General features: G+C 36.9%; 1 protein-coding gene across 1 annotated transcript; it reads left to right on the forward strand.

Moving 5' to 3' along the window:
- Positions 1-141: 141 nt before the first annotated feature.
- LOC125656408 (uncharacterized) lies at positions 142-26383 on the forward strand. The gene is made up of 10 exons (XM_056148681.1): positions 142-252; positions 3963-4026; positions 4368-4738; positions 5100-5250; positions 14371-15362; positions 15916-16754; positions 17014-17300; positions 18122-18352; positions 22338-22429; positions 23697-26383. Exons 2-10 carry the CDS (start codon positions 4008-4010, stop codon positions 24606-24608), a joined length of 3894 nt encoding a protein of 1297 aa, XP_056004656.1. The 5' UTR covers positions 142-252; positions 3963-4007; the 3' UTR covers positions 24609-26383.
- The last annotated feature ends 418 nt before the right edge of the window (positions 26384-26801 follow it).

The following is a 26801-nucleotide window of genomic DNA, read 5'->3' on the forward strand; positions in this document are numbered from 1 at the left end:
CTTTTCAAGACTGCTGTTGTTAGATATATGTAAGAATAATGAGGTAGCTACAACAAAGTCTTAATTTCCAATCTCATTATGGCATAAAATTATTTCGGAATTATTTTTATTTTTGTTGGCATTTTGGAAATTAGTTCTCAGTCGTATTCGATCTATTTCCGGAAACAGGTTAGTGTGTGGCGACTGGCTAGCTGTTATTGCGTCCAGTTGGCAATATAATGCGTTGCTTGGAGTAATATTACCTTATCATCGGTACGAATATTTGTTCATGGATGAAATGGATGTAATATTTTTTTTTATATATTGATAGTATGATAGCATTATCATATGTGTTGCGCATGGACAATGGTTGATTCGCTAGACTTACTCGCAGGAATGCCTCCGCGTGTCCTTGACACACTTAATATAATTAGCTAAAATGCAAACTTTTACTTTTGTTTACCGTATTTCCACAATAAGTTGATTTCTAGAGAGGACCATTTAAATAATTTAAAAATCAGAAAATTACAAGATGATGAAGAATGTAAGAATTCTATGTGCTCCTCACTCTTTCGCCGTCATGGTGGATGATAATAGGCGATTGCTTACAAGTAGCTATTTATTTTGAGGATACGGGCAGTGCTGTAATTACAACTTACAGTCAGACAGACCATAATATTTGTTTTATTTGCAACTTTATTACCTATTCATGATTTGTCTGTTCCACATGTATCAAATCTTAAGAACATTTAGTAAATGGAACCTACAATGAGTTATAAGACACACACACACAAAAAAAAGTGTTTATGGTAACCTTAAGATATACCCTTTACCTAATCCCCTTGCTTGTACAATTTCTGATCTTTCAAGTGCAGAAATATAGGCACACAGAGAGGTAGCGTATAACAAATTACTTTATAGTTCACCACTGATAGCTTGTACTTGAATTCCTGTGAAATCTCATATATATATGCAACATGATTGGTGGTACCCCATATGTATATCATTTCACAATGATCACTCATTAAATAAAAATTATTGTTATTTGTTTATGATTGAACATCTCCTTCACTGGATCGTTTTCTGCATTAGCAGGGGTGTGATTTTTCCTCTTTTCAGAGGAAATCCTCTGATTTGCTCAATTTTCAAAAAATGAAACACTCTGGATTTGATCTAAAGTGGCAGAAAATGATATTTTTCCAGGTAGGGTGAGGTGTTTTCCTCCCTTTTTGACCAGTTTTCCTCTGATTTCTGAGGAATTCAGTCACATCCCTGATTAGGCCAATTCAACTAATAGAGTACATTATCATCCAGAGTCACCAAGAAGTATGGGGCAGGTGGGAGGGTTTTAATTTTTATTTTCTGAGTAAAATATTAATGACAAACGAGTTTTTGTCAACAGAAGTGGATCATTTAATGCCAGATGGATATCAACCTATGCTTATTTCACAGACAAATTCCAGGTTAAGCTTTAATTTCAAACACAGAAAGATACCAAACCTCTTCAAGATATGAAGAACATTAATCCCTTCCTTTCATTTACACCTGTAAGAACGTGAGAAATTAAGAAAACCATGATCTATTTTCTTCGCTTGGCTTTTCACATTGCTATACCAAAAAGGTAAGAAAGAAGTATAAATACCGAAGTCGGACATGGAAAAATTTTACGGAAATTGCAAGTTTCACAAAATGAAAAAAATTCTGGGTGGGCCGATTTTTGAGGGGTGGGCGGGGATGATAATCGTATCAATTTAAAAGTTGAATTGGCCTTGCCGAATGAACGTGACATAATAGAGCTAACTTATTTATGTAACTGTTGGGGACATAGTCAGAAGGTATTTTTATGTCTTAATAGAGAAGGAAAATGAAATGGTGAAACAAAAAATTATCTTTATCATATAATTTTATTGCACGTTACAACAAATGAAAATTAGAATAGACGATATGTTTGAGTATTCTATGTCAGCAAATACATGTAATTTGAAGGAGGGTAATCGAGTTGAAGAAGAGGTGTTTTAAATGCACGATAAGCTGTTGCATGATCCTTTTTGTTGGAGCTAAACTGCTCAAATGCTCAATTCCAACATCCAAAGCAGACTGAAAAAATGAAAATTTGAAGTATTTCAAAATTGGTTACATGAATTCCATTATTTTTATCATAAGTTTTTTTAAGGGGGTACATATTTGAAATTCCAAATAATTTTTAAATGTTGAAGAAGGAAAGAAAATTGATATTCAGTTAATTCTCAAATTAACGCCACTCAATTCATCGCCATTTTCGTTATAACGCTGCATTTTTCTAAGACCGTTTTTCCTATTACTTAAAATTCTTGTTAAAATGCCAAATTCGCTATTGCCATTTGCCACGGTATTTTTATTACAAAAGTCTATATCAAAGTGTTAATTATCTCGATGAACCGCCATCGGTGCACATGATCAGTGATGCGGGAAACTGGTCACTATTGATCTCCGGCGTACACCTGGGCAGAAGGAACCCAGTATTAAATAAACAAGATAATTACTTGATATGAACTGTAGCCTCATAGAAAAATATTTCAGTTTAGCTATAGCTTCGTTCTCAGAGCTTTGAGGTCCATAACTATATCAATTATCTGTAACAACTTCACATACCTATATTGTACTGTTCCCATCAAAGTCGATTGAAAAGTGAAAGTTTTGTACTTCACACAGTGTTTCTAAATCTATGTCATAACACACCCTTTATTTTTTGCACTTGAAATTACGCCACTGAACAAGTTGGAGATATTTTATTTATGATAATTGATGCTAGCAAGAATCACTCTTTGAGACAGGATATTTTACTTTAAGTATTGGAAATTAAGTAAGAAAATTATAGAATTAATATCTTAGGTGATTCAGTAATGGGGATGATTCTTTAAAGGCAACCTCACTGTATATTGCCCTTTTGTAGCTGATTTTCACTGTATATTGCCCTATTGTAGCTGATTTTCACATTTTACATGTTTAACGATTAAAAATGGTGGCTACATACTACCAAGAGGCTGATTGGTGGTAATATGATGAATGAATAACTATGTAACATTGATGTAAAAATAATGAAGAAGATATAATGCAACTCTCAGTGCATGACATATATATAAGAATGAGATAGTGACACTACAGATGTTAAAAGATAACTTTCCCATTTTGATAAGAAAATTTTCCCATTCTAAGGTTAAAATTTCCTTTCAATTGTAGTAAACTTGTAGATTAGAGGACCCACACCCACCCACACAAACAATTATGCATGAATCTTGACAATATTCCAATATTCCCCTTTTATATATTCTAAGTCATAATTATCAAAGTTCATCATTGATCAATCTGAGAAAGGCTACCCCCCCCCCCCCCCCCCCCCGGGGAGCTCACACCTACCCTAAAATATGAAATGAGAAGTAGCATTACATCTACTTGGAAATTCAATATTACACAATGGTTTAAGCATTTCACTGCAAACATCCTGTTATAAAGAATTGTCTTGCTCACATACAAGGACCTGTAAAATTCTTTCCCTTGCAGAAAAAAAACATTTTAGCCTATTATGAATGCATCACTTTGAGCTGTTTGTCACCCGATGGTATTACACTAATGCATGCTTTGAATTTATTGTATTTTGAAAAATGCATAGCCTAGAATTCCATTTTAAATTACAAAAACTGTCAAATTAGCATTGGAATCAATTTGCTTAGTATATCTTGTGTTTATCAATATCAGGGAATACATTTGAGAGAAAATAGGAATATATTTGAGAAAAAATGAATTTAGATGTAGATCTTTTGTCCTATTACCTCAGTCTTTCGCATTGTATATGCATTGCATATCTATATTTACATCATATTTTTAAAATAAATGTCACTGAAACAATTCACGCAAACATGAAAAGATTTTGACTCTTTAGATAAATTATTCTTGTCATAAGTTATGAATATTATTATCGTAATTTGTTTTCATGCTAATTATAGAATGACAGACTTGGATGATTACAGACTTCAGGAAGGTTTTCATTGATGGCTGGGAATTCAGCAGGTATGTTTATGCTGTTCTAATGACAGTTTACAGTGAAGGCAATGCATCTCTTGGACTAAGACTTCACATCTACTTATATTTATCAGGTTATTGAACTAAAACTTCACAATGTTTGTGAAAGAATTTCTCATAAATGAATCGCAGAATTAGTTTTGATAGTCTTTAAAATCCCTGTTGAGGGCTATATGCATTATTCTAGATCTAAATTTTGATTTTCTTGATGAATTTTTAAAACCATAAAACAATATGTAGTAGTAATTTTGAAGCATTATGCCTTGTGAAAAAATTGTGAGATTAAGGTAAGAAAAGATCATTATCAGTGACCTCTATTTCCATTCCAGATGCAAGCTTTGATGAAGTCTCTGTGAAGGTTGAATGTGTAGAAGGAGACGATGAATACAACAGTTCTTTCCGGACAGACTCCGAGTCCTTCACCACCATCAAAACTGACCCCTCAGAACCGGACGAGAGCTATGGCACGTCCACTGATTCTCCGTATCCAGCTCAGACCGAGGCGGTCACCCAAACACCCCTTAGCATGCCACTTATCTCATCTCCTCCCATCATAAACAGGGCACAACTCCTCAATTCCGGGGCCAATGTTTCCATGAATGCTGCAGATGCACCACCTAAAAAACAGATTGCAGCACTGGTCAAAGTCGCAGCACCCTCGTCTACGTGTACCACCATTAAACAGGACGTTGACAAAGCAGTAAGTTGGGCTGACCACTGGTAGCCACCTTCAGAAATCAGTGATCTAACACAGAATCGAAAATTATTATTTTTTATTAATTGTTCTAGGCTGTTTGGATGCCAAAATTGAAATTCAAGATGGCGTTGCAATTTCTAAAATAAGAATTGTCCATGTCACATTTTCCGAATTTCTGTCGCAAATTTTTCCAAAAAATCGTCAAATGCGATGGACAGTACGAGTCCTAAAATAGTGTCATTGATATTTTTACTGCCAAAGTTTGTTATTTATTTAGTATGTATTGAGAAACTTTGAAAAGCAAAAACAATATTAAGAGAAATTTCCATGCATATTCTACAAAATCTTGTGCGTTTCCTTTCAGTGTTATAAATTGTCACAGGAAGGGGAGCAGTCTTTATTTCTGTCTGTGAATGTGGAGAAGAAGCTATGTAGTTATGTGGGCTCAGACATGGGGAGACAGTTTCTAAGCAAGCGACCAGACATCATGGAACATTTCTTCCAATTTTGTCAAGGTGAGCATTTTCTACTATTATCGGCTAATTATATAAATACCATGCTGATTAATAGGGAAGTTGCATTATAAATGATGGAGAAATTGAAAGAGAAAACCTCCATTAATATCTCATGTTTGCCAGTAGGAATGGGATCATCTCTGAATTGTGGATTTTGAAATTTCATATACTTACTGTATATTGGGTAATTTTGGCACAGGGTATTTTTGTTGGATTTTTCTCATTTTACCTGAAATGTTGGTGCCTTATGTTTGACAGAATTTCATATCTTCAGTAGAATTCATATTGTTGGAACTTTTGGCCCTTTAATTTGGCCATAACTTAAATTCTTACTGAAAAAACCCTACATTTCTAGTGTGCCAGACTTACCTGATAAATATGAGTGCTGTTTACAAGGTGAAATAAATACAACATACAGGTTTGTGTAAATATCATAAATTTGCTGATATTTCTTTACATATTTTGTAGATTTCAAATAAACACGGAACACAGTTCCAAACACAAAACTTGTTTGTTGTTTTTATTCCACTCTAAGAATGACAAAAAGCCAGACAACAAGCAATATCATGTTATGATGTTGGTTTTTAGATTATCTGCGAAATCAAAACAACGGCATAGGTACAATCCCTGAACCTCCAACATCACAATATGCTTTGAAGCGAAAACGGGAGGAAAATTCAAATCTGGGGGAAGCGAAGAAAAAACGGAAAAGAAACAAGAAAGGGACTAGTGAAGAGAGTGATGACATTTCCATGGAAACTGCTCCAGAACAAATCAGGTACACAGAATTGATATTCACCGATGGTTACGATGACAGCTTTGAAATTTTCACTAAAGTGGAAGAAGAGAAAGTAGAACAGTATGCGGAGGAGAGTTACGAGATAAGTTATAATGACACCAATAATGAAGGCGAGATTGACTCCGGAGAAAAATCTATCGAGAATGAGGAACCTGATCCTCTGCAAGACTTTGTCAGCAATTTAGTAACCATGGCACCCAAAGCCAACAAGAAAAGGGGGACATACAAAGTATACAGTGCAGATTTGAGGGCCAAGATAGGGAAGCATGCGGCAGAAAACGGAGTGGCTTCGGCATGTAGACTGTTTGGGGTTAAGGAGAGCACAGGGCGAAGTTTGAAAAAGGCCTATCTAAGGGCCCTGGAAATGGAACCTTCAAAGTGCATCTTACAACTACCTAAAAGAGACAAACCGATAGGAGGATCAGAAAACTCTGCAGCTGAAAAAGAAGCAATGGAACCCGAAAAAGTGGAGAATGAGTCGGAAAGTTTGTCACAAAGTGAACTGTGTAGTGATGGTTTAAGGGAGAGTCTTAATGATAGTCTGAGTGAAAGTGTGCAGAATGCAATAAAAGAAAGTGTGGCTCAAACCTTTGATGAGAGTATGACTGACACACAAGAAAGTGCAAAGGAAAATGAGAATCAGGATATTCTTCAGGATTTTGTGAGTAATTTGATAACTATGGCTCCTAAAGAAAACAAAAGGGAAAAGAGAGGCAGTTACAAGGTGTATAGTGCAGATCTGAGAGCGAAGATCGGCAAATACGCTGTGGACAATGGTGTGGCTTGTGCAGCGAGGCATTTCGATGTCAGAGAAAGCACTGTAAGAAGTCTGAAAAAGGCCTATCTTAAAGCTTTAGAAAATGATCCTTCCAAAAACATTTCAGAACTGCCCAAAGGAGATAGAGGGAGGCCCCTTGTGTTAGGGAAGTACGATGAGGAAGTTCTGAAGCATGTGAAAAAGATTGAAGCTGATGGAGGTATTGTCAACTCATGGATAATAATGTCCATTTCCAAAGCAGTATTAATGCACCGACAGAAGTCACTTTTAGCAGAATTTGGCGGACCCATTGATATCACAAAAACTCTGGCCAAATCTATACTGAGACGGTTTGGATACTCAAAATCTAGAACCACCAAATCCTTTCCAAAGCCCCTGCCGTCTAATTTCAGTGACTTAAAAACATCCTTCATGTCAAATTTAACTGACTATGTAAAAGAGTACTCCATTCCAAATTGTTTGGTGATATTTGTTCATGAGACCAGCATCCCCATGGTTCCTGGTGGAAATTGGACGCTTGAGAAAGAAGGGTCTCGCCAATTGACCATCCCTGGGATCGAGGACAAACGACAGATGACCATTGGACTGGCCTGTACTGCTGATGGTCATTTAATGCAGCCACAGGTCATATACAAAGGAAAGACTGATGCCTGTTTACCAAAGTACCAATTTCCTGAAGGCTGGGTTGTTTCTCAGTCTCTTGATTTACTGGCCAATGCTGACACTGCTAAAAGGTAAATCTTTGACATAGTGAAAATATACTTGAAAGTTTATCTGCCATTCTCTTCACAATATCAAACACTAAATTTTTAACTGTAGGAAGAAAAGATTGCACATATTTGTTTAAGTACAAATTTGTTCTTTTTTTTTTTAGCTTTCTGAATAACTCAATCATTCCCTACATTTCGACCAAAGTCACAGAGGACAAACCAGAGCAGCGAACCCTGTTGATCTGGGATCTGTCTAACCAACAGAAGGAGAACGAGGAGTTTCGTGACCTATTAAATCGTAACAACATTGATGTTATAAATATCCCACCGAACTGCAAGGAGCACCTGCACCCCCTGGAAATTCTAGTCAATCAGCACTACATTGTGTTACTGGAAAAAGAGTTCCAGTCCTGGTATTCAGACATTGTTCTCGAACGTTTGCGGGGAGGGGAAACTGATGACAATATGGCCACTATGGTAGATTTAAGATTGTCACTTTTGAAACCAGTACACGCCAGTTGGCTCGTAAAATCCCATGAGGCCATAGTAGGTCGGCCTGAAATAATTGTTCAGTGTATAATGCTTACGGGGGTCTCACACACACTGTCGGAGGCTCAACAGGAAAATGAATAGACTACTCGCATCATATTTATATCTATGCGTATGTGACTTTAACATTGTATGAAATACAGGATTTTGAATTGTTTTTGTACATTTTTTAATGCATTTGATAATTCACTAAATAGAAAAAAGTTGCTGATAATTTTGAATGATTTTCATATGTGTTTTGTGTTCATATTGCAGGCAATTTATTGCACACTCACTCAATGTTGTTTACATTGTCCAAAGAGTTTGCAAACTGTCATCTCCATTTTATAAGTGCGTATCACATTGAAATCCATAATAAATGTGTTCAAATTTGGTCCTAGTTTTAAGTGTTGAAAACCAATGCTCTAATTTTCCAAATGTCTTCAGAGAGAGAGAGAGAGAGAGAGAGAGAGAGAGAGAGAGAGAGAGAGCATGTATATACTATTGTTCATACTGCTATATCCTGAGAAACTTTTAATTTTATGGTCACTTGGGTGGCCTATTGCAATTGATGGCTCTCTGTCTTGCATTAACATTTGAACATAATTGATTTCTTTTCTGTAAGTGCATGAACATCTTTGGGGTGAGGGGAACTAAATTTGTGTTTTTCATGGTCACAGCACCCCATGTGGCCTGAGGGGTGGGTCAAAACTCTTAATAAATTATACAGTCTTTAAAAATCTTTAGTCAGGGACAGCTAGCAGACAAACTGTGTATAGTCATAATGCACCAGGATGACTGTACCAGAATTGTATTGTGAAATTCAGGGGTCCTGGTGCTAGAGCAGTTTTATGGTTCATATACATGTAGTAACAAAATATTTTTTCGTTAAAAGTCTTCTAAGTCCTGGACCTCAAATAATGGAATGAGTATAGTGGACTGCGGGTATAATGAAGTTCACGGGATAAAAAAATCTCATTATAAGGGATATTTGTTTTATCTGATATACAACAAGTGAGTTGCCTTTTTTGACTTTGAAATGAGAACCTGAAAGCTTATGTAATAGCCCTGTTTTAGTGACAAAAATTTGACAAGGTTCATAACCTTTCATTAAATTTAACCATTTCTGAACACTTATCTAATTTAACACATGCGCTCTCTTTGCTAGACTTGTTTAAATTCTGCCTTAAAATTTTCATATTTAAATTTTGGTCCAAAACTTTGGCTAATTTGATACTAAATTATAATATTTTCACTTTGTTCCATGTGTATTTTATTTTTCAACATTGTACTGAATGCACCAGAGATCAACCCAAAATCCTTTGCAGTCTCAGTCATTGTCTTCCATCCCTTTTATTTCACTTTAGATTTCCAGTAAGATAGGCTTTTTCTTCAAAGCCTTATTGTAAAGTAAATATTATAGTAGAAATGACTCTCAATGTAATTTCCTAACTTTAATACATGTGTGATAAGGTGGGGTCATTACCACTGTATTTGACTGACAGGTGCAGTTAACCATGCTATTTAGTGTTGCTATTGATTGGCCCAGAATTTGATCTTCTTATTCTTATCTAAAAAGAATCTTGTCATAATCAACCTGCCACAACCTTTATTTTCAAGAGGGAATTGTTAAGGGTTTAATTTAGGGATAAAAAATTCTACTTGTTATAAGCAGTAACTCATTATATCCAAGCTTGTTTTACCCGGATTCCTTTGTACATAGTAATATCAAGAAGAGAAGTCTTTTCTAAAAAAAAAAAAAAAAAAAAATTGAAATTCAGAATGATTGCACAATTGTCAGATCAGACAGTGTCCATTGTGTTAACATCTTCTCAATAAAATGCTTTTAATATGTTCAAATTTACTGATCTTTTCATGTATATAAAGGGGTTGGATGGGGTATCTCATTTTTATTGTTGAATGAAATACAATACAAAGCTTGCAGTGTAGTTTTAATGGGTAAAATACAGTGGAAGGTACAGATAGGATGAGACTGAATTCATTGGGGTTGTATAATTGAATGTGTACTGTACTCATGAAATCAACAAAAGCTGAAGCACCCCAAAAATGACAATGATTCCTAACTAATTGGAATGTTCTGAGGTAGAAATGCTCACTGATAGCAAATGATCACTATGTAAAATGAAACAGTCACTATAGAGAATCAGTCACTATAGAGAAACAGTCACTGTAGAGAATCAGTCACTGTAGAGAATCAGTCACTGTAGAGAAACAGTCACTATAGAGAATCAGTCAGTGTAGAGAAACAGTCACTGTAGAGAAACATTCACTATAGAGAAACACTCACTGTAGAGAAACAGTCACTGTAGAGAAACACTCACTGTAGAGAAACACTCACTGTAGAGAAACACTCACTGTAGAGAAACACTCACTGTAGAGAAACAGTCACTGTAGAGAAACATTCACTATAGAGAAACAGTCACTGTAGAGAAACACTCACTGTAGAGAAACACTCACTGTAGAGAAACACTCACTGTAGAGAAACATTCACTGTAGAGAAACAGTCACTTAGAGAAACAGTCACTGTAGAGACACAGTCACTGTAGAGAAACAATCAGTGTAGAGAAACACTCACTATAGAGAAACACTCACTATAGAGAATCAGTCACTGTAGAGAAACAATCAGTGTAGAGACAGTCACTGTAGAGAAACACTCACTGTAGAGAAACAGTCACTTAGAGACACAGTCACTATAGAGACACATTCACTGTAGAGACACACTCACTGTAGAGAAACAGTCACTGTAGAGAAACAGTCACTGTACAGAAACATTCACTGTAGAGACACACTCACTGTAGAGACACACAGTTACTGTAGAAAATTTCATTGCAGGTCTACAGTCACTATAGATCATGATTTTATTAATGAGAATTTTATTTTCTTGTAATTTATTGAGATTGGATGAATGAAAATTAAGTTTTTAGCTGCTATTCTCATCACCAGTTCTCTGTCTGTCCTTCCATCCGTCTGTATGTATACTTTTCTCATTTTCATCTTCTGCAGAACCAATAGGCCAATTTCAATCAACCTTGGTACACATCATCCATGGGCGAAGGGGATTCAAGTTGTTCAAGTGAAGGGCCATGTCCCCTTCAAATTTACATGAAAGCTTCCTGACAGTGCAGATTTAAGTTTGTTCAAATTATGGTCCCAGGTGTTAGGGTGGGGCCACAATAGGGGATCAAAGTTTTGCATGTGAATACATAAGTATTTAGGGAAAATCTTTAAAAATCTTCTTCTCAAGAACCACTGGGCTAGAGAAGTTCAAATTTTATGAATGCTTCCTGACATAGTGCAGATTCAAGTTTGTTCAAATCATATATGTAGGGTGGGGCCACAGTAGGGGATCAAAGTTTTACATTTTTACATTTGAGTATATAGGGAATAATGTCTAAATCTTCCCAAAAATCACAGGGCCAGAAAAGTTCAAATTCACATGAAAGCTTCCTGACATAGAGTAGATCCGAGTTTGTGCAATTCATGGTCCCTGAGGGTAGGGTGTGACCACCATAGGGGATCAAAGTGTTATATGCTGATATATGGGAAAAATCTTCTAAATATATCTCTTGAACTATTTAAGCTAGGGCTTTCATAATTTGTAAATACATTTTTTGTTTACGAAAAGACATTTCTTGTAATATGCAATGGTGTTTGATCTTGTGACCTTGACTTGGAAGTTTGACCTACTTTTGATAAAAATCTAACGTATACAATATGTTCTGAACTATTTTAGATGGGACTTTCATATTTATGCCCCCCTTTGAAAAAGAGGGGGCATATTGTTTTGCACCTGTCGGTCGGTCTGTAGACCATGTGTTGTCCGCTCAATATCTTGAGAACCATTCACTTGATGATAATGATATTTCATATGTGGGTTAGTTATGAGTAGAAGATGATCCCTATTGTTTTTCAGGTCAAAAGGTCAAGGGTCAATCTACTCTGGACATAGGAATATAATGTCCGCTCAATATCTTGAGAACCCTTTGCTTGAAAGACATCAAACTTGGCACACTGGTACATCCTAAGGAGTAGATGACCCCTTTTGATTTTGAGGTCATATGGTCAAAGGTCAAGGGTCAAACTGGGCATAGGAATATACTGACCATTCAATGTCTAGAGAACCCTTTGCTTGACAGACATCAAACTTCATACACTGGTACATCTTCAAGAGAAGATGACCCCTATCGATTTTGAGGTCACATGATCAAAGGTCAAGGGTCAAACTTGACATGGGAATATACTGTCTGCTCAGTATCTTGAGAACCCTTTTCTTGACAGACATCAAACTTGGTACACTAATACGTCTTCAGGAGAAGACCACCACTATTGATTTTGAGGTCACATGGTCAAAGGTCAAGGGTCACACTAGACAGGAATATACTGTCCGTTCAATATCTTGAGAACTCTTCGCTTGACAGACATCAAACTTGGTACACTGGTACATCTTCAGGAGAAAATTACCCCTATTTATTTTGAGGTCACATGTTTAAAGGTCAAGGGTCAAACTGGATATAGGAATATACTGTCTGTTCAATATCTTGAGAACCCTTTGCTTGACAGACATCAAACGTGGTACACTGGTACGTCTTCAGGAGAAGACGACCCCTATTGATTTTCAGATCACATGGTCAAAGGTCAAGGGTCAAACTGGGCATTGGAATATACTGTCTGCTCCATATCTTGAGAACCCTTTGCTTGACAGACATTAAACTTGGTACACTGGTACATCTTAGGAGAAGATGACTACTAATTATTTTAAGGTCACATGGTCAAAAGTCAAGGGTCAAATTGGACATAGGAATATACTGTCCGTTCAATATCTTGAGAACCATTTGCTTGACAGACATCAAACTTGGTACACTGGTACATCTTCAGGAGTTGATGACCCCTATTGATTTTTAGGTCACATGGTCAATCCACTCTTGACATAGGAAGATATTGTTTGCTCAATATTTTGAATTGATGATACTACTCTCAATTAAATGATGTGTGTGTATAACCCTTTTCAATTTTGCACCATGGGGGGCATATGTGTTTTACAAACATCTCTTGTTTCTATATAGATTCTTTATGGCAAGACCTTTTTACACTATGGTGTTTGATCTTTTGATCTACTTTTTAAAAATCCCAACCTACTCAATTAAGAAATGAACAGCACTTTCTGCTATTCATGGTCAATATGAACGGATTTGAATTTGAGGCAAATTTTGTGAATTGCGCTAGCAATTCAAAGAGAATTTTCCTCTAATCCAAATCCGTTCATATTGACCATGAACAGCTCAAAAGTGCTGTTCATTTCTTATACATGTATTTATATTCATTTACTAAAACACCATTTGCTTACATTGCTACTATTTTGTTGCATAAAACGAATTCCTAGCCTCTGTCACATTAGTATTGTGACGTACGTCAACACATAGACATGAGGTCACACTTCGTCTCACCCTGCCTTTTATCAACATTGCACGATGCACTGTATTTTGGAGCTAGGAAACTGCAAGATTGGGATGATAATCCACGTAAGTTCACAATCTTAATCCGAGGTGTGACTTGCGAGATCTTTGTAACGCATGTTGTATTTTTTCAAATCATTACGCTCTCTCAGTCACGTGCTTTAAGGTAGTTCATAAACCGTTCATAGTCAATATGAACGGATTGTGTCGCGTGCTGAAATTGGTTGGTTCATAGAGGAAAATGCGATTTGTAATATGAATATTATCTCATGAACTATTTAAGGTTGGGGTTTCATATTTTGTATATAGGTTCTCTATGGAAAGAGCTTAGTATTTTGTAAAGCTTGACCTTGTGACATTGACTTTTGAATTTGACCTAGTTTTAATAAAAATCCATGATCTATGACCTTGTGATCTTGGTCTTTTCCAGAACAACAAGATCATGTTGGTCATATTGGTGTTGAGGCATTTCTGTGTTATGTGAATTCATTTTCAGTTATGTTGTGATCCTTTGGGTCTAGATTGGGGTCACATTATGGTGTCAAAAATTTTCATGGGAATAAAGATTGATAAAAACAATCTTTTGAAAATCACAACAGCTGAACAATGACAGAGCCCAAGGTAATTCAGGTGAGCAATGTGGCCTATGGGCCTCTTGTGATATATTTTTCAATTGCTTGCAAACGTTTCATCTTGCATGTTAATTGTTAACACCAATGGAACAGAAGAATTCTGATTTACAGTACCATGAATTCAAAGTGGTAGATCCAAAAAGTTGAACAATATCAGTTTTAAAAAGACATTAACAATGTTTCACATTTTTCACTGCAGTTCTGTACAAGGCTGATGTGGACTCTGTAACCAGTAGCGACCCAGCAACTCCACCATCAACAAAAAATCTTAGACCAAAGTTGGTGCCCAGAAGACCTAATATCCTGGCCAAGAAGAATCCAACCCCAACCTCTCAAACATCCGTGCCTGTAATTGGGGCCGGTCCTCTGATGCTCGCGGCATTACCAATGGGCCAGCTTCAACATGGATCAAAAAATTTATCAGCGCAACAACCGAAGCAAATTCTACCAGCAAAAGCTATGCCTGAGGTTGCCAAAATTCTGAATAACTCCACTACATGTATATCAAATATCAAGTCTATAGTTCCTCAAACTGTTGACTCCGGGCGAAAAAGAAAAAATCATAAAGTACAGAATGATGGCCCCGAAGAGGAACCTCCAGAAAAACAACCAGCATCACTAATGGAAGTTCCATTCCGGATGAACATCAAAAAGCTGAATGCTGGGGCAACTAAGTCCACCCTGTTGACACTTCGACAGTCATTAGAAAGTAAATCTGGCACTGGTCAGACTCCTCAAACACCTAGTACCCCTACAACAGGCAACTCCTTGAGCGATACACAACAAGATTCTGCATCCACACAGCCACCCAGAATGGTGTCCATTATAAATTCCAATGGAAAAAATCCAGTTCTACATTCTAACAGTATAAACAATGCAAGTTCCTCGAAGCAAACTTCCCCCAATGGAAATTCTTTAAGCTATGGAGAAGTTCTGAAGAAAGCCATGATGAATTCCTTGTCAGAAAATTTGTCCACCCTCGCTAAACAGGTTGACCTAACGGAAGAGATGACTCCGCAGGAGTATGATTTGTCTTTGATTAAAAAGGAACCAAAGATGAATACTTCTGGTGAGGGACAGAATATGGATCCACCGATTGAACTGTTCTCCAAGACAATCAAACTAAGCGAAGCACCGACTGACATCAAGTCCCTGTTTCTCAACTTCTCGGCAAACAAATTAACAAGAACGGTAAAATATCTACTTAAGCATCTAATTGAATTGAAGTTTGACAAGTTGATGAATAATCCAGTATAATCTAGAAAATTAATGGTGACAGTTCACTTCACAATTGTCTGAAAATTCTTAATATGCAATAGAAAGAAAAATATCAAAAAGGGCATTTTGCACAAACCTCAAAATTTGGGTGGTTGGGGGGGGGGGGGGGGGGGGGGCAGTCTATAAACTTTACAACACCCCTCTCCAAGGGGAGATAATTTGGAAATAAGTTAAGAGTGTTTACAAAATCTTCTCAAGAATCAATCATAATGAGAAAAGCCAAATTTGCAGGAAATCTTTCTCATATACTGAAGATTCATGACTCCCTTGGCCAAGGTGGGAGCCACAACAGAAATTAGAAATTTTTATAGTGAACAATGTAAAAAAATAAATATATGAATTCTCTTCTCAAAAATCTGAAGGTACAATATGCCAGATTAAACCACGGTCCCCCTGAGATGCGGCCACAAATAAAGCTTTTGATAAACTTCAGTTATATTTTCATTTTATATCACATTGATTTCAGAAAAATTCCAAGAAAAAACCTATAAAGCCTAGCAGGAAAACAGACCAAGAATCAGAGGGAACAACTGTCTCCTCAAAACCTTACAGCTTCAGACAACGAACGAAGAAGAAGAGGTTTGGCGATGATTATGTGGAGGATTTCAAGGAAGATTCCAAAGAAAAGGGAAAATGGAAGACAGATGCCACGAACGAAGAAGAAGAGGAGATAAATGATGAGGACGATGATTTCATGGCAGAGAGTAGTGAAGAAGATGAGGAGGGTGAAGATAAGGATTACACAGAAAAAATGAAGAGGAAATCAAAACCAGAAAAAGATGATTATATCGATGAGTCAAATTTGAAATATTTTGATGAGAAAAGTTTAGAGGAATTCTTTGAAGACCATCGTTACACTCTCAGTAAAAACCAGAGAGGCGACTTTCATTGCACGCTATGCTTGATGTCCTTCAAGTGGTCAATGACATACATCCAACACATGGTGGAAAGACACGAGAAAATGTTACAAAACATGAAGGTTCATCTGTGTGTTCTCTGTGAAAAATGTTTTCTTGCCAGTCGAGATTTGGCTTCCCATTACAGGCAAGTTCACAAACAGTTAGACTGCTTCGTCTGCAAATATTGTAATGCCACGTTCAATGCAGGGATAACCTGCAAAAGACACATGGAAAGCTGTCAGGGAAAGGTGGAAATAGATGAATCCAGTGAAATGCTGTTTCTTCTTCAGACTAGTAGGGAGGAGGACAAGAAATCGTATGTCTGTAGTGTTTGTCTAAAAGTACTAAGAACAGAAGATGGAATGGTAAAACACATGAAGATGCATGAAGACGATGCTTACCTTATGTAAGACACTTAATTTGTTTACATTTCTAAACTTGCATTTGTAGAATGTCATTTATAGCAAAATTATTAGTGAATTGTTTCTTTTATTTATTTCTAAACTGTGATATTAAAAAATAGTTTTGTTCAACTCCTTCAGAATTTCATATTTAATTGTAGGACTTTCAAAGATTAAAGGAATTTTTTTAATTAGGATAAATCTGATAAACACACTACAGAGTCATAAATGGTATGTAATGAAATTTTGAATTGCTTCTTCCAGATGTGATATCTGTGGTATAAAATGTACTACAAAACAGCGGTTAAGTCGTCACAAAGCTTACCGCCATCAGACCAAGCTAGGCAGGATTCCTTGTCCAAATTGTGACCGTCGCTTCATGTCCATCTGGTCAATGTACCGCCACAACCAAGACATCCACGGCTGTGTCCAGGTGATCTGTAAGGAGTGTGGGCGGTACTTCGACACACAGGAACAGCTGATGGAGCACATCACCAACATTCACCCACACATCAGTCAGGATGTATGTCGCTTCTCCTGCGAGGATTGCGGTAAGTGTAGTGTCATTTCTAATATGAAGGTAGGGGTAGTTTTATTTCTCCTGTGAAGATTGTGGTAGGGTAGTGTCATTCCTTGTTTGTTTGCCCTCAGCACTTTGCTATAAGTGTCTTTAACGGTATTTCAGTTTTCTGTCTCATACTTTGCAAAAGAGATCGAAAGTATGGTAGGAAGAGAAAAAAATCCTTTATATTGATTTCAAGGTGAAAAGGTCATAGGCCAAGTTAACAAACATTGATTGAATCTAAGTGTATTGCTGATACCAGAAGTACCATTGTAATATTCGACTTATCCTGTTTGCTTATTTTTTTGTTTAGTGGCATTCATATTTTGAAGACATGATATTTTCTGGCAATGAAGCAAGAGCACTAATTCATAATAAAAATGTTAAATTTTTTTTATTTGATATCCTTTATCATGTAATATTCTAAAAAGCACTAGAACATGATTTTGCCAAAACTGTGATTCACTTGTGCCAAATATTGAATATGCTGAAATAACTGCACTTATCACAGGAGGAGAAAAAAAAACTATCACTTGGTATCTGTCAAAATGGTAAAAGTCAAGTTCACAATGATTAATGCAGCAAATGTTGTGGATACAATAGAAAGACTTATCAGCCTCATACTTACTATGTACATTAAAGGAGAAAGTACCTGTCGTTGTCAAGGAACATTAATTTAAAAATTGATGTTTGAGTATGTAGCCATTGTATAAAATCCTGTTACACAGAGATGTTGGGCTCGGCAGTGCCTGTACAGTCCAGCTGTTATAGGACCCTAAATTAAGTATTTCCATCTTTTGACTGTTGCAGGAAAGTGGTTTGACCAGGCTCGGTACCTGTATGTCCACTACAAGGACGTACACAGGAAGCAGCGGTCAGTCTGTGGATTCTGTGGTAAAGGTTTCTCAAATCGAGAGGAGTTTCATAACCATAAGAAAACACATGACCTCTCCATCCCAAATACATGCAAGATATGTGCCAAGACCTGGGACACGTCGGAGGACCTGGAGAAACACATGCACTATCACATGAGAGGTTCGTTATGGCAGATAAAATCAGCCAACAATTTCATTCTACTACAATTCATTCCTTTACTTCTTGAATTGAATCAGAATGGACTAAGAAGAATTTTTTTATACAGTGAAAACTGCTTAATCCGACACTTGTACAATCCATTTCATGGGGCATTCTGACCTTTATTTTCATTATACCCCCCGAATGAAGTTCTGGGGGGTACATAGGGATCACTCTGTCTGTCTGTCCGTCTGTGCAGATTCGTGTCCGGGCCATAACTTCTTTGTTCTTTGACTTAGGCATACCATATTTGGCACACAGGTGGATCACCATGAGACGATGTGTCGAGTACCTTCATGACCTCTATATGACCTTGACCTCAAGGTCAAAATTAAAGGTTATTTTTACAATGGATTCGTGTCCGGGCCATAACTTCTTTGTTCTTTGACATAGGCATACCATATTTGACACATGAGTGTATCACCATGAGACAATGTGTCATGTACCTTCATGACCTCCATATGACCTTGACCTCAAGGTCAAAATTAAAGATTTTTACAAGGGATTCGTGTCAGGGCCATGACTTCTTTGTTCTTTGACATAGGCATACCGTATTTGACACATGAGTATATCACCATGAGACGATGTGTCGGGTACCTTCATAACCTCTATATGACCTTGAACTTTTTCCTCTGGGTCAAAATTGATTATAGGGTTTTGACATAGTCATACCATAAGACATGGGTGTATCACCATGACACTATGTGTCATGTACATTCATGACCTTTTTATGACCTTCACCTTTGATCTCAAGGTTAAAATTATAGGCTTATACCATGGATTTGTGTTCGGACTATATCTTCCATTTTCTTCTACAAAGGCATACCATATTTTTACACTCAGGAAAGAGGTAATTTATACCTATTAACAACACCCTTTGGGAGATTGGGGTAAGCGGGGGGTATTCTTAGTGAGCATTGCTCACAGTACCTCTTGTTCTCAATGTCATATTTTCATTGTTATGCCCTTCAAAGAAGAGGGGCATATTGCTTTGCACCTGTCAGTCGGTCGGTAGGCCACATGTTGTCCGCTCAATATCTTGAGAACCATTCACTTGATTGTAATTGTGTCGCCTGCATTACGCAGTGGCGACATATAGGGATCACTATCCATCGTCTTGCGTCGTCCTTCGTCGTCGTCTGGTGTCGTCGTCATCATAAAAAATTTCTGTCACAGTTTTCTCAAGAACCACATGGGGCAACTCCCTGATATTTGGCACAGAGCATCAGTGTGGCCAACTGTATTGTGTAAGACATTTTCGAATCTGTCGCTTATCAACTTCCTGTTTGCCGGGACTTAGAATTTTTTACAGCAAAAAAATTTCTGTCACAGTTTTCTCAAGAACCACATGGGGCAACTCCCTGATATTTGGCACAGAGCATCAGTGTGGCCAACTGTATTGTGTAAGACATTTTCGAATCTGTCGCTTATCAACTTCCTGTTTGCTGGGACTTAGAATTTTTTACAGCAAAAAAATTTCTGTCACAGTTTTCTCAAGAACCACATGGGGCAACTCCCTGATATTTGGCACAGAGCATCAGTGTGGCCAACTGTATTGTGTAAGACATTTTCGAATCTGTTGCTTATCAACTTCCTGTTTAGTGACAAAAACCATTTCAATAATTTACTTTTTCAACATTATACGTGATATATTACATATAGAATGAACTAGCAGGCGACACATGTCTTCCGGGGAAGACTTAATACTGCGTGATATTTCATATGTGGGTTGGTTATGAGTAGAACAGGACCCCTATTGTTTTTCAAGTCAAAGGTCAAGGGTCAATCTACTCTGGACATAGGAAGACACTGTCTACTCATTTTCTTGAGAACCCTTTGCTTGACAGACATCAAACTTAGTACACTGGTACATCCCAAGGAGTAGATGACCCCTATTGATTTTGAGGTCACATGGTCAAAGGTCAAGGGTCAAACTGGATATAGGAATATACTGTCTGTTCAATATACACTATGGAGAACCCTTTTCTTGACAGACATCAAACTTGGTACACTGGTAAATCTTCAGAAGATGACCTCTATTGATTTTGAGGTCACATGGTCAAATGTCAAGGGTCAAACTGGACATAGGAATATACTGTCTGTTCAATATCTGGAGAACCCTTTGCTTGACAGACATCATACTTGGTACACTGGTACATCTTAGAGAGTAGATGACCCCTATTGATTTTGATTGCATCTTGGTTAACCTCTCTCTCGATTGATCGAGAGAGAATTTTTCACTCATATGGACTGGTGAAGGGCTTTAAATTTAGGCCTTTGCTTGGCGTTTACAGCCATTGAGCAGTGAGGGTTCATTAGTGTGCCACACTTACTATGACACGGGACATCCGTTTTTAAGGTCATCTCTGATGACCCATGACATTCACACCTGATTTAGAGCATTTGGTGATGGAACTGTCACTACCTGTTTTAACGACTTAGGTCTGTCGTGGCCAGGATTTGAACCCCGGCCTTCCGCTTGCGGGATGAACGCTCTAACCTCTGGACCACCACGGCAGTATATTGATTTTGAAGTCACCTGGTCAAAGGTCAAGGGTTAAACTGGACATAGTAAGATATTGTTTCCTACATTTAGCTGAGTTGCAACGAAGTTGAACTCGGCTATTGGTTTGGTGATGTGGGCGGGCGGTTGGGCGTCAACAATTGGTTTCCGGATGATAACTCAAAAAGTTTACAATCTAATCAAATGAAACTTTGATATATTGTTGGGTACTAGGTAAGGAAGACCCCTATTAATTTTGGAGAAAAATGGTCAAGGGTCAAGGTCACAGTGACCGAAAATAGAATGAAAATTTCAGAAAAATTTGGTTTCCGGATGGTAACTCAGAAAGTTTAAATCCGAATCATATGATACTTAAAGATATTGTTATGTATCAGGTAAGGAAGACCCCATTGATTTTGGAGAAAATAGGTCAAAGGTCAAGGTCACAGTGACCGAAAATAGATTTAAAATTCCAAAAAAAATTTGGTTTCAGGAGGATAACTTGAAAATTTTTAATTTGAATCAAATGAAACTTGGATATATTGTTGGATACCAGCAAAGCAAGGCCCCTATTGATTTTGGAGGAAAAAGGTCAAAGGTCAAGGTCACAGTGACCGAAAATAGATTGAAAACTTCAGACAAATATGGTTTCTGGACAGTAACTCGAAAAGTTTAAAACTGAATCAAATGAAACTTAAAAATTTTCCTCTGAAACAGTTCCTATTGTTTTCTAATCAAGAGGATTTAAAACTCCTGAAGATACAACACCAATTCATTTACCTGTTTATAAAATTCATTGATGACTTAATTGGCATTCATATAGGAGTAATAGAAGAGGTAATACACAACAATGAAGGATACCCATTTCCAAACTCCTTTAAAAATGAATTCACAAGAATTTATTACATTATATCCAACAATTAGTTCTTCAGCAATTATAAATATGCCACATCATTCCTGACTTTACAATGTATCCCATGCAACGCGGCTCATGCACCCCTGTGTGCATATATTGATTTTTTAAGAATCATTTGCTTGATTGACACCAAACTTGGTAGACTGTTATAGCATAAGGAGTAAATGACCCCTATTGATTTTTAGGTCGTATGGTCAATCCACTCTGGACATAGGAAGATATTGTCTGTTCAGTATTTTGAAATAGATTGGCACTACTATCAATTAAATGATGCATGTGTATAACCCTTTTCAATTTTGCACCATGGGGGGGGGGGGGGGGGGGGGGGGGCATATATGTTTTACAAACATTTCTTGGTTTTACACTGTTTATTCCAACACACGGAGTATTCCGACAAAACATTTGTCTGCCTGTGCATGTTGGATTAGACGGGTTTCACTGTATATGTATTTAATATTGTATTCACAGCTGTATATAGATCTATTTTTCCCGATAGTTGTTATTTAAATCTCTGAATTGTTTGTAGGTCGAACCCCTTCATCAGTGCGAGACCTGTAAAGAGGTGTTTATAAGGAGACAGGACCTCATTGATCACATTGTGACACACACCAAGACTTTCCCATTTGTAAGTAGTAACCCAGACACAAAATTTCTAATGGCGTCTGTTCTTATTTGTCTGAAAAATTAAGGTGGATTAACATTGTGTGACTTTACTTTTACATGGCTGTTTGGTTCAGTGGTTAATAAGTCACTGAATCAGGTGTGGGAGCCAAATGTTTAGGACATTCACTTAACAACCAGAGGACCCGGGTTCAATTCTCTATCTCATTGCCACTTCAAACAGCATACATTAAGTATAGATCACCCAGCATCAGAAGGGATAGTCATGTGTCCTTTGTTGATCACTTCTTTATATGAGTGAAAAAAATCTCGAATGGGATGTTAAACTACTTACAAACCATGATACACTGACCACAAAACTGTAGAATCACAGGTTCAATTCCGGCAGGGAAATTGTTTGACTGTATAATGTCATTCAAATTGTCATGAATCTCTCATAAGTTACATAAAAATGTCATAAATTTAGTTCTGAAATCTTAAAATTTTGTTACAAAAAGTCATGTTGTCATCATGAAAATAATATATCTATTGAAAGATGAAATCTTCTTTCATGCAAGTTGTTCATGTTTTACATATAGATGTTTGAATGTTGTGGAGTGAATGACTTTTGTAGTAAACAAACAGAAATTAGATAACTTCAGTCAGTGAAAATATTAAGCAAGCATCCGGATACAAGTAGTGTACTACATTGTGTCAAATAGCAGAGGCCCATTTTAGAACCAAGATCTGTATTTGAATGTATATTTAACATATTTCCATTTCCGTGTAGAATTTGTGAAAATATGGTTTTATGTAGATCTATTTATTGTCTGCTATTCTTTCAATATGTCATGATTTTACACTTTAAAAAAGTGCAGCATCAAATGAATTGTAAAAAGAACTTTTGGTCTTAACTTTATATGTAAAATGGGTCCCAGGCCTGGATTTTTTAAAAAGAACTTCAGTCGAAATTTTGACTTAAGTCTGAGATTTTACTCAAATTTTGACTGCTCAAATAGAAGATTAAGATTTTTTTGAGAAATCCAAGCCTGGACTTGGCTTAATGTTGAGACAGTAACAGTTTATCAGTATTGTCTTTGTATGTACAAGTTGGCTTAGGTGAGTTTTGGCCCATGGGCCTCTTGTTCACATCTTGATACAATCCCCCCCCCCCCCCCCCCCATTAACAACATTGAAAAATTGTTTTATGTACCTAGTAAAGAAGTATGTGAGGGTGGTCTGCCTTCAATGTTTATCTATCTGTAACTTTGATTTGTGGTTTTTTTTTAAAGATCTGCAAGGAGTGTGGGAAAGGCTTCAAAAACAAAGGAAAACTAAAGGTTCACATGGTGTCCCACGTAACGCATCGTCCCTTCCAGTGTGATATTTGTGGAATGGCCTTCAAGATGAAGGCAACTTTGAGCACTCATGTAAAACGTCACAAGGAACTGAAACCATTCAAGTGTGAATACTGCCCCGTTCGGTTCAAGTCGGTTGAGGGATCACGAAATCACATGCTTCATCAACACATCAAGCTGGAGGATCTCAAAAACATCAAGTTTAAGGTGTATAAATGTGAATATTGTAACAAGTTGATGGGTCAGAAGCACATGTATCTGCGACACGTCCGTCTGCACACTGGAGAAAGACCCTGTGTTTGTGATGTGTGTGGGAGGTCCTTCACAATGCCAGCCACACTCAATGTCCACAAAAAGACGCACCTGGCCCGAAAACCACACCATTGCGAAGTCTGCAACTTTGGATTTATCGATGCCCACAAACTAGGGAAACATTTCCAGACGTTTAGACACAAACAAATGGTGGAACAAAGAAAACGGGTCAAAGAATTAGCTGAAACAAGAGCGAGGAACATGGGGAAGCCATTGGAAGATGCAGGCATTGTGAACAGTATTTCAGTCAAGTTGGAGGAGGTGGATGAGGAAGCACTTCTGGGTGAGCCACAGAGAACACACATTAATCTTGGTGATGAGATGGTTGTGATTGAGCGAAATTCAGAGGACCCTCCGGGAGACAGCAGCACAGCTGAACACTTCCTACAGGGGTATGCTGACAACTGTAGTAGTTTGTCCTCTCTGGTTTCCGGATCAGAGGAGGCAGACCCAGAATTGATGGACCAAGTTCTACAGACTCCTGATCTAAACAATCAACTCCTTGTCCCCAAAACAGAAGATATGGATGTGTAGAGTTATCTTCCAAACTGATACAGTATAGCTGATGTAGCCTAACAATGTCTCGTCCCAAAACAGAAGAATTGGATACATATAAATGTCCTTGACTGACACCATAGGGAGGCCTTTGTTTCTCTTCAGTAATAACATGTACCCATTGGTACATGTAATTTTTTAATATGTAAATTCATAGAGGCATATAGTTCATTTGTTTTTTGTTGATTTGAATTTGTAAAATACCACTATGAACAATGTACTTTTACCATTTTCTTGTGTAGTACTGATATAAATGTAAAGATATCTGTTTAGTACTATGAGGTCACAGAATGATTGGTAATGATTGTACACTGCAGTTCATTACGTATGCATTTTTAGTTGTGTTCAGAATTCCGCACTATTTAGCCAAATTTGTTTATTATATGATCGAATAAGTCGGAGCTCTCCATTTGGCAGAGATCCAACAAACTAGAACAGTTATATTCACCTGCATGTGATGTTGAGGTGAATATAAGATTTGATTTCTCCAACATCAGGCCAAATCATTGGGAATTTATAAATTGATACAATTGGTTGTTATTTTTGTGGTCATCTAATGAAAACTCGCATCTCTAATCACTTTCAATTAAGTTTAGCAATCGGAAAAACGCTTGGCCTTTTCCATCAAGATGGAACAGAAAAGTTTGTGATGTTGAGATAGTAGGTCTTGCAGATGATGTAAACTATGTCAGACAGGCAATTAAAAGATGTCAAGATATGCATCGCTAGATGACATCAAGTTTTGTAGAATACAGATGAATTTTGATTCATTGAATTATCCGATCATATAATAAAACAATTATTTATCATTTTCTCAATTAATACGATGCTTTAGCTACCCTTGAATACAGTGTTGGTGTATATTTTACGGTAACTAAAGCATCGTTTTGACCTCCGAAATGTCAATAATTGTATATTATCTCTTGTATTTTGATAACCCAATGTATATACACTGTACATTTTGCTTGTGGAATGTTTGAATTGTCAAGGTAGGAAAGTATACCTATCGCCTAATGTACATGTACTTTGGTACAAGAGCTTGCTGTTAAAGAGAATGTGCGACTTTTACATGGACTGCTCGATCGATGGTGATACGACCATGTGGTTCTTGTGCATTGTCCGCTTCTGAACTGCTGTGCAAATGAGTTAATGAGCATTTTGAAATTCTGTATTTTATTATTCTGAACAGATTGTTTTTACAAATTTTTAATTCTGTACAGTTAATTTCCTTTTAGTTTTAGTTATTTTGATTTATAAAGTTGCGCAATATGGGAGGTGAATCATTGTACAGAGCATCACTATACATACAATTCTATCTAAAACATTCCTAAGCATTCAGTAACTTAGATAGTAGAATTTTCATACATCATCTTAACACACTGTTCCAAAACTTTCTTACAGATTTCTTCTTACATGATTAGAAAATGTGTATTGATTCCCACACCGAAATCCACATGAAATTTGTTTTGTTTGAATAGCAGTATTTACCTGGCGATTTAAGTGGATTGTGGGATACAGACTTGATTTTAAGATTCGATATGAGCCACTATTTTAGCTTTTATACTGGGTTTGGGAAGAAGCTGAGCATGTGGTCTAGTTTTCCAAGAAACTTTCAGAATGCTTGTTTGATTACTCAAGGTTTTTGTTTTTAGATTATTTTTGTACGAGGACATTATTCGCATACCTTGAATTTTATTGTTGAAATAAAGCGACTTTTATTTTTTCTAGCCAGACATTAAAATTTCTTCAATGTCTTTGTTTTGATTTTATGAAATTAGAGCACCTTGTCACTAAAGTCATTACAAGGTCCACTGGATTTACTATTTTGTCTTATTGATATAATTACCAAATTATTCCTTTATCAAGGAAGCATGGAGTTGAACATTGTTAATTTGTGAAATAAAAGAAGGGTCAGCATGGGTGGATCCAGAAATTACAAAGAGGGGTGTAATGACGAGTGCTAAAGACACATTTCCTACTCCAGGCATGCTCCCCTGAAAAGTTTCTCTGATGGTCAATTAATAATCATACATGTATATAGTTTATATGCATGGTGTATTACCGGTATGCATATGATACTATGCTGTCAACAAATCCACCACTGGTCAATAACTTAATCCACTGGATTCCTCAACAAACCTTGTGGTCATCTTGTTGTCCAGAGGTGTGACC

This window comes from Ostrea edulis, chromosome 1 (assembly GCF_947568905.1).
Source record: "Ostrea edulis chromosome 1, xbOstEdul1.1, whole genome shotgun sequence".
In the NCBI taxonomy this organism is placed as follows: domain Eukaryota; kingdom Metazoa; phylum Mollusca; class Bivalvia; order Ostreida; family Ostreidae; genus Ostrea; species Ostrea edulis.